Source organism: Lathamus discolor, chromosome 1 (assembly GCF_037157495.1).
Source record: "Lathamus discolor isolate bLatDis1 chromosome 1, bLatDis1.hap1, whole genome shotgun sequence".
NCBI lineage: Eukaryota > Metazoa > Chordata > Aves > Psittaciformes > Psittacidae > Lathamus > Lathamus discolor.
The window spans coordinates 147,670,151-147,685,064 of record NC_088884.1 but is presented as its reverse complement, the minus strand read 5'-3'; the positions used below and the strand labels follow the sequence as shown (position 1 = coordinate 147,685,064).

Below are 14,914 nucleotides of genomic sequence, written 5' to 3'. Positions count from 1 at the left end.
TCTCTCAACACTCGAATGGCTTTAGCCACTTTAGCATCTGGTGCAACTTTTAATCTATTTACTCTCACAACAGGCAGTGAGTTAGGTAGTACAATTTTCAGGATTTTCTAGATGTGCTAAGCTCACAAAAGAAAGATGAGGGTTCCTGAATGCTAACTCAGTTTTCTTAATATTTGTGACTTTCTTAATCATGTAACTGAAGTTGCTGACAATTGGGATCGGTCTGACAGAGAAATAATGAAACACCTTATAAGCAACTCAAACTACATGAGAAATATAGGGAAAGGCTGAATGCAGACTAGCTAATAGTCTAAGGATAAGAATCACACATATTCCTGTAAAAAATAACTAGCAGTAACTATTTTAATGTAAACAATGCCACAGCTCTACCATAGTGATATCTTTCACCAGGAGTGATATTTCACAAGTGGAACATTCTTCTGTTGCCATCCCAGAGGAAGGAATTCAGATTATTGCTTCATAAATATAAGTTTGCAGGAAAAATGCTGACATACCCAGTTTGCCTTAGCTCAAATTCCATGATGACATTTAGAATCCAGAATGTCATCTTTTATTGAGAAACAAAGAAATCTAAATAATTCACAGTACAAGAAGGATATAGAGCAAACTGCTAGCACATAGGTTAAATATGGCTGCATTTTTCAGATGTAGCTAGGCTGAAACCAGTGCTTCTGTCACTGTAGGTATCTAGAGAATCACAACTTAGGTCTTCCCCATAAGATCACAGGGGAATATAATACTCAAGTTTTTTTGAGCATGGAACGCTACATTTCCTCTCCTTACACAACAGTAAATACTCAAACGTAGTATGATTGACGCATGACAAAAATCTAATTCACTGAAACTCCTGAGCATTCCTGTTAAATTTCTAATTATTCAATCTGATTTTAAAAAGTTTGAGGCCCTCCTTACCTTGCTACTTAGTTATTTGGTGACAGGTCACTAATCAAACTACACTTTTTTTTCGTTATTTCTCAACCATTCCTGCTAATATCACTCTCCCACTTCAAACCCAGCAGTTTTGTCTGCAAGTAACAAACCTTCTTCAGGAGCATCATGAAACAATCACTGAACTATTGAACTTAATTCTGATTTGACTCCTTTCAATGAATTTCAGTCAGTATCCCTCCTTCTAACTTTCAATAGCACTATTTGAACAAAGATTTGTTTTACATGACATAACTCATTCTTTCTTAATTGATTAGTGGAAGGCTGAAAATGTGCCCCAAAAATGGGCAGATGTCCGTCAGATATACTCAAGGTCTGTTCAGCTACATACATATCAAAAAATCACAGAATCACAGAATCCCAAGGGTTGGAAGGGACCTCAAAAGATCATCTAGTCCAACAGCAGATGCATGTATGGAATCCTTCCATCTACTTTCAAACATATATAAAATAACCTGCACAACAGCTTGTCATTTTAGTATGGAAACAGACTATTCAGCAGTAACATATTTTACAGAAAAATAATGGATTGATCAGTAGTGGCAGGACTGTTTGTTTTTAAATTTAAAAGTGACCTACTTGCACCTCTATCAGACCTACAAACCTATCCCTTGGGATACAATACCCATTAAAAGTTATTTAGTGTTAAATTTGATAGACAAATACATAATTTTAGATTATTTCTTTCCCTTCAACAACTTATGTACACATATGTATACACACATTCACTCAACCTACCATTAAGCTATTTCTGAAACTTCACAGACTACAGACTTTGGAAGTGCATATTACATTTCTGTAAATGGACCAGTCTGATTTGAGCTTTTTTTATACTGCTACAGTAAGATGAAGCAGTTATACATCATTAAGTATCCAGATGAGACTGTAAAACCAGCTTTATGGATGCTTTTGCAATTTTTCCCAAAGGAAATTCCATAAGCATTTTTATTATGAGCTAAAATGCATACTAGACAATTAAATTATTCCTTGTCTAAAAAATACATTATTATTTTCACTTTACATGGAATAGATTCAAATGCTTTGTAAATCTTGATATTTCATACAGGTCTGCACACAATCATATATATAAATTCCTACAAAATTCACTGAGTATCTCCCATGACTCAATATCAAAGGTCAAAAATACTGGTCAAAAACTGCATCAGACATGAAATAAATAATTTAAGAAGTCAAGAGACCAAAGGTGACTATGTTATTTCTGTATCAGTGTGCTACTATGGATGCGTTTTTTCATTCAGCCATTCCATCATTGCGCATATTTAATCTTGTTCTATAATGTCACTTTAGGCAATGATTATGTCATTGCAAATATCATATTCTAACAGTAAAGCCTACTAGATTCTCAGCCATAACATACATTAGTGATTAGGTAATGCTTTTCTCTCCTCACCTATAGTCAGCTGAGTGTAGATATTTTTCAGAAGCATACTTTGTCATACCAAATCTCTGTCATCTTAAAATAAATTACTTTATATGGAGCTACATTTTAAAAGCAGCCTGAGCCTGAAGCAGGAGCAGAGTGCAAAAGTAGTAAACTCCCAGACTTCTTTAGATGAATGATCTTGTTAAGATGAATACACAGCATCTCTTGAAGAAACTTCAAAAAATGCTCAAATGTAACTATATCTTTGCAAAGACAAGAACAAGTTGAAGCTGGCCTACCTGCTTGTCAATCCCTCAGGCTAAAATGACTATCATCTAGAATGTTCTCTTGGGGGAAAAAAAAAAGGAAAAAAAAAGAAATAAAAACAAAACCAAAACCAACCAAGGCTAGGAATATAAATGTCCAAGTGGATCATCCAACGATTGAGGGGAAGGGTTCTTGCAGAGCAGTGGGGTCAAAAGGAGCTCTCTTTAAGTTAGGATGCAAATGCACTGTGTGATCATGAGCCAGAGAATAAAGTTTTAGTACAGTGGATGAGTGCATACTAAAAAGAAATGTTTTATCTAAGCAGTCAAAAAAATCCATAATGCCTGATCCTTTTGTGAACTCTCATGTGAAGAGACAGTACATTCCTTGCAGAAATCTTCCTGGTTTCTACCAGTACCTCAAATATTTCTCTCCACTTTTCACACAGACAGTATCTAAACAGTATCTATGTCCATGGGAAGCAGTTAATGAAAAGAACTCCACGAAACAATAAAGCCTTCCTTGAAACTCTTAAGTAAATTGTCTCATTTAATTCGTAGTTCACTAAAAGCAAATGTTTAGGCTGATGCATGATTTCCCTGATTTTGATATGAAATAATGAATTTTACTCTTTGTAAAGCACATTAATTTACATTTGTATGTCATTTGTGCATCTTATCACCAGGTTCAGATAGGAAAGTCACTAAGGTAAAAGCAAAGCAAAACAAAATTTTTAGTTTCAGTATAATTATATTAATGTTCTAGTGTTATTACATAAGGTGGTTAGTCAAGATAGTGCTTCCCAAACCTGAAAGAGCCTGGTCTTTAAAGAAAGGTGAAGAGTAAATAGAACATCTTCAATAACCCTGAGCTCAGGGTAATTTTCAGCAAGTTTCAGCCTGTCTCAGACCCAAATATAAATATAAATATACGCATGTGCAAGAAGACATGACCTTGTAAATGAGTGTACTGAAAATTGCACCTTAATTTTTACATCAATTTGGATCAATATTGGACCTAAAGCACCAACTTAATTTTAGTCCCTGCTGTGCAATCTAGAGATATTTCTATAGACTGACTTTCCTAAAGTGACCTTCCAGAATCCAGAATCTCTGTCAAGATTTACAAAGAGGCTTGGCAAAACACCCAAAGAAGAAAAGTAATCCAGGATTTTCACTTATGAGGGAAAGAATTATGCTTCTGGGAAGGTAATGTTTGAAACTTACCAACTTTCATCTACCTGTATTCAGGAAATAAACAGTGTATGCGCACAGGCATTAATCCATTTGATGCTGAAGGGATTGCTAATTCTCATTTCTGGTGTGAAAGATTGACTGGTGATCAACGGAAACCTGACAGTACCTGGATGTCATGAATTGGCACTGAAATATCAGCATCCATGAAAAGGAATTTTTTGAGGCAGGCAATAGATACTTACTCAGAATACATTAGTTCCCTCAATTCTAACTATCTCTGGAGAAGCAAAACAGTAGAAAATGGTCATTTCACCATGTGAAAACTGAGCAGCTTACTGATATCAGATCCTAAATCAGGTGTTATAAGCAGCTGCTGAAAAAAAGGCAAAAGGACATATACTCCTGTGTTGTTTGTTCCTTACTTTTCTGTTTATTGTGGAGTTCTGCTACATTGCATCCTATTTGGCTGAGAGAGGCAATACAGGAGAGGGACCACCTGTTGGAAGCTGGACTTGTAGCACAGCACCAGTGCACAGGTAGGTCATTTAAATTAGGGGGTTTCTTTTCAGCCACATGTAGACAAGGAGAAAACTCCCTTGCTTCTGGGAGTCCGTTTCCTTAGAAAAATATGAAACAGTGGAGAATTTCTCAGCACTGTGTCTTTCCCTATATCATTCATTTCTAAGAGTGACAAAATACAGCACTCAAGACAACTTTTTAAACCTTATTGGTTTTGCTGGACCGTAAGGGTAACTAACAACATGTTAACACAGATGGCGGCAGACAGACCTAATGTTGTCCTCTATGTGCTTTTAAGTATTTGAGCTATGAAAGAGGTCACATTTTACAGCACATTAGTGTGACAGAACAGATGAATGTACTAACACGATTTCTGGACTGCAGGTGGCTTTGGTCCACACAAATTAGATTAGAAACAAACAAACAAACAAACAAAAATCGGTCTTTCTGTACCTGCAGAGGGCAGATACATCCTAAAACAGAAAACTACCTCTGTTTGTAGAAAATACACCCCCCTTTCCTCAATTTCCAAAGTCTAGTCAAAGCATCAAATTACTCTGTTTACACTCAAAGCCAACTGTGCAGTCAAATGTTTATTGATAACTGTTAGTGAACTGCTTTTTGCTTTGTAACACAGTAAGAGAAACTAAAGATCAAATGTTCCTACCTATCTTTGATGGACTATTGAATTGAAAGACATGTAGAAGTCAATGGGTCCTACTAGCCAAAAGATGTTGAGTTTGTAGGACATCCATATGCCAGTCAGGAAATTTATACCTGAATAAACATTTGAAATGTAATAACAAGCTCTGGAAACTGTTAGAGATTAGCAGAAGGAAAAGGGGAGGAATAGCAAGGTCTAAAATAGATTGCAATGTTGGTTGATTCTACTCACAAGTGTAAGAAAAACATTTCTGTATGAGGTGTTACATTTCAAAACATAACCAATGCATGATGAAGAGGCACAAAGTTTGTCCTTTTACAGACTCTGATTTATACAGTCCCCTGATGTTTACAAAATTGCTCACACATATTTACATAACCTCTTTGTATAGCTACCACTTGGCACATATTCTGGATACACAAATGCAAGCTGAATCCTTCATTTTGCCATTTGTTCCCTCCAAGTTTCTGGTGGATGAATTCCCTGTAAGCTTGGTGCTGCTACTCTGCTTCTCTAATCCTTTGCTTCAGTTCTGATTGCCCACCTTTCCAGCTGACTAACACACTTTGCAGGGATGATGCCCAGCAGCAAAAGTGTCAGGCAAGGAAGCTGGAGAGAAGATACTGATCAGTGTCAAACCACTTTCAAAGTAATGGAAAGAGAGGGAAAGGAGAGAGTTTCATCAGAGAGGGAGAGTTTCATCTCTTCTAGTAAAAGCAGTATTGATTAAATTCTGTCCTTATAACTGAAATAGTTTGCTGGCTGCAGGGAAGCCAGCTTTCTTTTTGTTCTAATCTCTCCTTCCTTGAAAAGTGGAAGATGGATAAAGTAGAACATAGTCCCTAGTCTGGGATATGGGATCAAATCAGGTTTCCTATTCTTCCAAATGTTGAACACTGTGACAAAACTAAGCAGATTGCCTGGATTCTCCAAATTTCCCACAGAGTGAGGGCAAACCAAGCCCTTCACTATACCTCCTTTGCTATGTAAAGTAAAGGAGGGTGATTGTCCACCATAGCACAGTGGGTGACCCATTTTTTGCTTGCTCAACTGAAAGTCCATTTTTGCTGGAGAGATGATGTGCACACTGAAGAAGCTGTACTGAGTAGAACACTTCCAGTAGTTGTGTTAAAGAATAAGTTTTTCTGCAATTAAAATATACTATTTTATCTTTCTTCTTTTTTAAAAAATAATACTGAAAGAGCCTATAATACAAAATATAGGATATTTTATATCTTGGTATAAACAGCTATAAAAATAAACAATAAACAAGTTGTTGCATTTTCACAGTACAAACAAATTAAAGAATAGAGCAATGAAGCTAAAGCTACCTCTACACTTCTGTGGACAGAGAAGAAAAGTGAACTGGAAGGATGGACACACTCCAGTTACTCAGTCCACGATGCTTCTGTGGATCACTTTAATACCGCTCTTATTTCTGCTGCTGACTCTTGCTTTGGGCTTAGACAAGTCAATCTACTGATAGAAATTGCCATAATGCATCTTCACAACCTCACTAAAACCAGTGGAGTCGTAACAAGTTAGCAACTAATGATTTGTCATTTAGCTCTCTTATTTGTCTTGTAATAACAAATATCAGGACAAGCATGCTGCCTTATCCTTCTGTGGTATTTTCAAAACAAGTCAATATATCAGGGGTATTTAGACAAGAATGTTAAGGTATCAGAAAGCCTAACTACAGTAGCAGCTTTGCTTCAGCTCATGGCTCATGCCCTGCCTCCACTGGGCGCATGGGGAGGGCTAATTGCTCATTTTGGCTTCAGGATCAACACCGACTATTCAAATATAGTCCTGCTTGTATACCAACAGAAACCCTGTCCTTGCATTCACTAGAATAACAACAAGCCACTAGTTCTGAATACCCTAAGAAATATTCCTTAATCATCTGGGGTGGAATTCTTGTTTAATGGTGATGGCAGTATCCCAAGCATGGAGAAGTTAAATAGCACAAATCAGCCCTAGGGGACTTGGAAATCCCTTGAGTCTCTGAAGCTATTCACACTGAGGATGATATAAATATATCCACTGTACCTTTTAATGTTGTTTAATCTTTTTACATTTAGAGATTGGTTTTATATTGCTAGGATGTTTTGAGTGAAATTATTCCATTATCATGTGAAGACAATGCCATAGCACTAATGGGTACTTTAAAACAAAAAGTTATATTTCAAATTATATATCTTCTTGAACTTATTTATATTAACATCAGTACAAATTCTACTGGGGGCTTTTTTTTAAAAAAAGGTATTTAATATCCTTGAAAATATATGAAACATCTTCTCACAGACTTAATGGAAAGATCATTTTGTCAGAAATCAAGAATAGGATCTCACTCAAGATCTGCTATAAAGCAATATTGTATTTTAATCTTTTTTTTCTGTCTGTTACCATGTGTCATAAAGTCAAAGCTAACACGTTTCTAGGAACTGGAGTTTTTTAGATGTAAAAAATGCTACACACCAAAAGCATAAAAAAAACCCCAAAGCCAAACCAAAACAAAATGAGCATCAGTTACGAGGGAAAAAATACTCATTTGTTTAGAATTCAAAAAGTAATTTTACAATTCCATAAACAATTCATTATATAGATATAGTAATATAGCAAATGTTGTACTTATCACCACATACAGTTTTAAGGATTATTTATTTCAACTGTTCAGTAACTGTAAAAGTGCTGTGTTAAAGATTTCACATTTTATCAGCACCCTGAACAATTTTATGAGGTGATGATGTGAAAAAACATCCATCAAAGATGCTACTCCATGATGAAAAGTTAATGTTTCAGAAAACTGGAGTGCTCTCCTTGGCTGTGTGATTCTGACTGAAAGCAGTTACACAGCAAAAAGGACTGGTTTGGGCTCACATGTACAAACATACTGCAAAAAGCAAGTATTTTTTTGTGTAAGGGCTTCAGTAAGCGAACAGCTTTTGTTTACTAGAGCAGTCCACACCAAATGTTCTCTTAAAAAAGCTGAAAAGTTGTCAGCAAAAGATGTCATTAACAACTGAATCAAAACAGCTTATTTCTATGAAAACCACCTCACTACTGAAATAAAAATCCTAATAAGTTAATGTGAAGCCCTCTTTAAGAGTAGGTGACCCCTATAGTAGAGAGCAGACAGAAATCTGAGCAAGCAATCAGGAATTTTAAAACATATATTCATTATATATATTTCAAATACCTACATTTAATGTTGGCATCTCTACCTTTTTTTGAAAGATATCATACAGACTTGATCCTAAAGCTTAACATGAAGTAGCAGTTTTGCATTTATCTATGAAATGGAGTTTTAACACGCAGATTCTGATACAGAACAAAACTCTAACTGCATGATAAATCAGAAGAGCAAAGCATGTTATAAACATGAACTGAACTAAAATTCACTGACTCTATCAAGTTCAGCTTTCAAAGACAACTGACAGACAGGCTTTATGTTCACTATTTTTAGTCTTTCCAATAAACATTGACTCATTGGCACTTGGAAATTCACTGGAAAATACAAATATTATGCTATCACCTACTTCTGTTTTCAGTAACAAAGTAAAACCAGCAGAAGCACACCAGGATTTTCAGTCTGAATGTTATTTTCACTTTTCAAGCCTTTTCACAGGTTTTATACCTGACACTCTCTATTTTAGCAGATCGGACACCACGCCTACAAAGAGCACAAACTGTGAGTGACCACTTTACCTTCTGAAAAATCAATCAGTCCCAGCAAATGAAGCAGCTTCAGAGATGCAAATATAATCACAACAATACCCACTGTTTGCAGTCCCTCCGACTCCCACTCGAGAGTCAACATTCTTCCAACAGGCAAATCATTCCAGTCTTCACACTGGTTCACAATCAGAGGAAAATTAGAGGATTTTACCAAGAGTTTGCTTTGAAGAAAGTTGCAGCAGTGTAAAGCAGCGCTGTACTGAGCTGTGGGGATTCACCAGCCACTCCGAGATGAAATATTAGACAAAGCCCCACATCTCATGCTTCTCTAATCATTTGATTTCATCAGTAGCGAGTCCTCTTAGAAAGCTGAGGTGGACCATGAACCCCTGGGTATGACATTGTATCTGGCGAGCAGTGTTACTTCAGAGCTGCTGGAGCAACATCTGTGTCTGAGCTGGAGACTTGCCTGTGTCAGTGCCAAGAAGAAACTTGCACTAGGGAGCACGCTGCTATCAGCACTCTGCACTCCAGTGCTTCCAAACCCAGGCTTTGCAATTCTCCCCAGCTTTGGAGCCCTTCCCCAGCTATCCTTAGCACAATTTGTGCTAAGTTTGACCAATGGCAGTTTGCTAAAGGCAGACATCTGTTTTCACGTGTGCTAAATGCTGCGTATCAGATATATACTGCCCTCTGCATTAGAAAGAATAACGTTCAGAGAAAACACTGTCCTTTCATCGTCTTAAGCATCACCAGAATCTAATTAGACTCTTCTGTGGACATGAGAATGGAAATTAAAGAAATATACATCAGCTAGCAAAATGCCTCCAGCTGGTAAAATACAGAGCTGTCAAGGAAACATGCAGCGCCCAGACCCCCGTTCTGTAGCCAGGGAGTGTGTAGTTTTTATTGACTGAAAAACAAAACAGTGCTTTTCTGCCTAAGGACATGTGCTGAACCCTAAGCTAATATATATGAATGGGAATTAGGCATTTTACACAGATCCTGGGAAGATCTTGCCCAGGCTACGCATCAGGGGAAAAAGAAAAGAGACTTATGATCCCAGCTGATTTGTTGGATAGTCTGTATAAAACTAGTTGTCCTGTGTTTATTAATGCGATTACCACGAGGATACCCAGTGGACCCAGCGGGAAGGACAGGCTCTGAAGAATATTTACGCAGCACATAAACATTATGAGTTTAGGCCTAAATGCTTATTATTGTGCCCAGCCTAATTGTTTAACTAAACCCTGCCCACTGGTATATAAGGCAGTAGGATAAAATGAAGCCTCAGAAAATATAATTTTAGACACCCCTATTACTGAAGAAACACATATGATCTTAACACTAAAATCAATCTTGTAAAGGATGTCCAATATCGACGATTCAACATAGGTTGCTTAACTCTATTAGAAACAATTTTTACTAACTTTTGACAAGCTCAGAAACTTTTATGTTTTGGTCAGAAAGCCATTATAATCTTAAAGCACTACAATAACAAATTCTAATATTAACAAACTATTGTTTATGGACTACCAGGTAAAGAAAGAAAAATTTAATCTCCAATTTTCTCTCAGCTTTTTCTTTGTTTTTCTTTGAAGGCTTTCTGCATGGAATTACAATAGATAATAGGAGTCACAGATTTTTCCACATAGGCAGCAGACTATAATCTGCATATAATTTGTTCAAAAAAATATGTGTCTGTTTCAGTTAATTTCAGGTTCTAATTAGGCAATATATAAGCAACAATATTCTTTGATTTTGCTCATTTGGGTATTTAATATTACAACGTCATGAGTTCTGTATTATTTATATATGCTTTCAAGCTGACTGTCAGTTCCTTTCTCTATTAACCTGTAGATCTAAAATGGTGTCTAAGAGGAAAGCACAATAAAAATAAATCAGACCAAATACACTGTCCCAAGATTTGCACTTTCCAAATACATCATTACCTCTGTCTCATTCTGAAAGACTTATTTATTGCATTTTCATGTTAACTTCCATTCCTTTTAAAATAAAATTAACATTTTGTGTGCTCTTTTTGATTTATAATTATTCCATAATATCTTCTCCTTTTAAGGCTCTGACATGTTCATTTTTAACTCATTCTCATCTCTGTCTTCTATTTTCTCATTGAGTTTATTCCTATTTATTTTTATCTTTCTCTTATTTTTCCCTCCTTTCCTCAAAAGATAAAGCACAATCAAATGCTCATGAAACTGCAAGGCTTAATGTGATTCTAGGATGCAAACTTTGACCCATACTGTTTTATGGGCATTAAAAAACTATAATCGTAATATACTACAAACAACCATATTAGAACAGTGAAAGAGGCCTTATTAATTGTTAACAAACAGTATCATGGAACTATTAAAGTGGAGAAATCTGTCAGTCTACATTCTCATTTCATGCAATAGGTCCAGGCTACCTTGTGTTCTTGAGAGCATAGGCCTTTCTACTCCACGAATGAATGTGCCAACCCATGTGCAGAAATCCACCCAACAAGTAGTCCCAGCCATAACCAGTGTTTTGTTTTCTGCTTCCACACAAGAAGGGAGACCTAGATTCTGTCTAAAAAAATGAAAAGGCTGGAGATTATTATTTTTTCATGTTGTTTCACGTGAGAGTTCTCTAAGTTACAGGAACCACACACAGACTTTGTGAGTCAACAAGTCTTAGCTCTGAAAAGTAAATCAGTGAGGGTAAGAAACTATGTGGAAGGAAAAGGAAGTCATATATGAAATGTTTTCTTTAATACACCGTGCAACAGATTAAAACAACAGTGTCATTTACAGACATGAATTCTTCTGGAAGTGTTTCTATCAAGAAAATTCCATGTCTCAAAGCATTTGAAAATGAAATCAGTCTTGGCCAAGAAGATAATAAAATTCAATTATATATAGGGCACCTCTTTGTATTCTGATCCCTACCTAAATCCACAGTCAAATGGAATTTCTCTCTCTCACTTTTGTATTTTGTACAAGTATTTCAAAATAAATATTTCTGTGACATATCCTTATGGGGTGCCTGTATTGACACTAGTAGCAAATTAGAAAAGCTTTTCAAAGTAAAGGAGTTCATTCATCAATGCCACCCTCAGAAAACAAAAGAACACCATCCTTTACATGAAGTACTGAAACCAGGGGCTGACAGCTTGCAATATCCAAGCATTGCTTTAGCTGCAAGTCTTTCTCTAATTCCTACTTTCATTTTTGACACTGCAATGCATCCTCGTGATGATTAAGTAATATATTTAAATATTTGCATAAAAACTTTCTTGTGATTTTTCAGTAGGTTGCATATTAAAAAAAAAAAAAAAAATTGCTAGCACTGTTAGGAAGTTAAGCCATCTAAACTGTACATCTTCACCAGCTACAAATTCCTCTCCACAAAAACTTGAAGTCGAACCTTTATTGTTTCCTGGAAACTTGGGAGCTATCACCCTGTGGGTTTACTGAAGCATGAATCATGAGAAAGCATAACCATGTTAGTACTAAACTCCAACACAGAGCACTCCTGAATTAGCAATAAACATGTACACAGAGCTACAGCATTAGGCTGATTTGCCTCTGTTCCTGTCCATGGCAGGGGGGTTGGAACTAGATTATCTTAAGTTCCTTTCTAAACATAACTATTCTATGTTTCTGTGATATGCTGCAGTGTAAGGTTGTGGTGGGTGTGGGTACATGGCACGGTATGGTGCTCCTCAAGGGATGGGGTGGAATTCATGGCCATGGGCGTGTTCTCACCAGTTCCTTCCCGCTGGTGATTAGCTTTGCAAACATGAAAAGATGATCTGCCATTTTAAAACACTATTCCTCCTAATTTAACACACCACAAGAAGTAGCAAATGTCGAGAATAACATGTAGGATGCTATGAATTGAACAATTAAGGAAATAATAATTATGTAGTCAGTGTATTAGGGTATAAAATCTTCCTATCTTTTTATATGATTGCATAGTGTCATGGTTTAAACCCAGCTGGCAACCCAGAACCACCCAGAGCTACGCAGCCGCTCGCTCACTCCCCCCCACATCCACCCCCCACTTCCACCCCTCACTCCCTGAGGGACGGGGAGGAGAACCGAAAGAATGTAACTGCCACAGGTGGAGATAAGAACAGTCCAGTAACTAAGGTATAACACAAAAACACTGCTGCTGCCACCAGTAATAATAATGATCAGGGAAATAACAAGGGAAAAGAATACAACCGCTCACCACCCACCGACCAAAACCCAGCCCAATCCAAGCAGTGATTTAACCCTTCCTTTCAAACTTACACAGTATTATCATACGTTTTTTATAAATACTGGTAAACTACTTTAATTCCAGTAAACTCTGTTTTTAACTATAATCTGTCACTGAAATTAGCACACCTAAATGAAGTGTTTTCCTTTAATTACTTTAGTTTTCACAAAGAATTTTCACATTTTTATTTTAATGCTTACAAAAAGTTTTCACTGTAACTTATAAACTTCCTCTTTTCAATTTCTTCTGACTTTTGTACATGAGATTAGAGAAATATGAAAGCCTAGCTGATCCCAAGTACATAGAAGTGGTTTATGTCTTTCCACTATATTTTGGTTGTAACATCTGCTTGTAAACAGTATCAGTCTTCTCAGGCTTTTCACAAAGAGGAATCTCTTCATACTTAGAACAATTTTCATTTCTGTGTAGACATCCTGGATTTGCTGTTGTCTAATATAGAATGAAGCTGATCAAAACTGAACAGTTTTCAAAGCAAGAATGCATTATTATTTATTAATTTACTTGAATTACACTGCTTTCCTAAGTGATGAAATCTTCCCAGTATTTTAAGTAATTTAGAGAGGGTGACAGAATAGGGGAAGAGGAATAGAGAAGTGGTATCTTAATTGGCTAGCAGTTATAGTTCATTAGACTCTATCTGATACTTTACCCCGATGTAGCTGAAATGGGAAACTGCTGATGAGTTAGAAATAGAAACAAAATCTGTAGTATTAATTAGCTGCCATTCTTTCTTTACTCTCTTTTTTTCCAGAGGGATCCAGTCAACCAGAAGAGAAAGAAACTGTCAGATAAACACAGAAAGGGCACCTGTGTACAGGTCAGATGAATTGCTAATCTTCAGCTTCTTGTTTATGACAGATCTAAGCTTATTAGGAAGGTTATCTTGTGGATAATGAACTTAGTCCTATTAGTTAGCCAGTAAGAAATCTGTTCACAAGCAATAATCTACGGTTTTCTACCCAGAAATTTTCTTAGATCTTCAGAAGAAAACTATGTCCACTATAAAGCATTTCAAGAAACAGGAAAAGCAGTTAGTTTACACATAATTCTTAGGATAATTCAAATTCTTAGGATAAAAGAATTAATATTTTTGAATGCAACATGCTGCTGCAGCTAATCACAGAACACTGTAAAATCTTCATAAAATTTTTGAATGCAACATGCTGCTGCAGCTAATCACAGAACACTGTAAAATCTTCATAAAATGTTAGAAAAGTGAGACTAATGTTTGGAATTACTTTGTCAATCTTGTCAGCACTGCAGCTGAGCACAATATTGCACTAGCAGATAACTTATCCAACCCAAACTGCAGATAAACTTTCGCTAGTCAGAAGAGCTGAGTGTAATTACCTAAGATTCAGGCTTCACATATCATCTACACTATTTACACTAAGTGCCCTACACCTTTAATGGCTGTAAGTGAATATAGTCTAAGAAAGAAAAAAAATCAACACCTGTACAGACAAGATAAGATTCACTGGTTTGTAATCAAGGGAGAAAATATGATATCAAGCTTCTGAAGGTTTGGTGTCATGCTTAGAAGGAAATTACACCAAAGTAATATTGCAGCTATAGCTGCATGAAGTTGATTTCCTCATTTTAGTGGTCTAGTTCCATAGTATGGATGGGATTTTGTTACCTTTTTTTCTTCTTCATTTTCACCTGACTCTCACTTGCTCCTAAGAACCCTTTGTTCTTGCTTTGATCTAAATCAAAGGACAGCTGCCATTACTGATCTGAAAACAAGAGTTGAAAAGAATCCCACAAGACAACAATTACCAACTCCCCCTATAATATAACAGCTACAGGTAGTTTCATTTTACTATAAAATTGCTTTAGCATATTATACAATTATGATTAAAATAGCTAGTATAAATGTGGATTGCAAATTAAATGACATGTTGATGGGAGTAACAGTAGCATTTTAATTTATCAAGCTTTAGGAAAGCATTACAGAGAGGTTTT

General features: G+C 36.2%; 1 protein-coding gene across 4 annotated transcripts in view; it reads right to left on the bottom strand.

Moving 5' to 3' along the window:
* KCNIP4 (potassium voltage-gated channel interacting protein 4) overlaps nt 1-14,914 on the bottom strand; it is a 437,792-nt gene that overhangs the window by 101,745 nt on the left and 321,133 nt on the right. The window contains exon 1 of one of the 4 annotated variants that reach the window (XM_065699764.1): nt 8,711-8,822. The exons of the other annotated variants lie outside the window; for them this stretch is intronic. Within the exon in view, the coding sequence (XP_065555836.1) occupies nt 8,711-8,822 (112 nt within the window). Of the gene's footprint in view, nt 1-8,710; nt 8,823-14,914 lie in introns of those variants that run through there. 4 annotated transcript variants of the gene reach the window in all.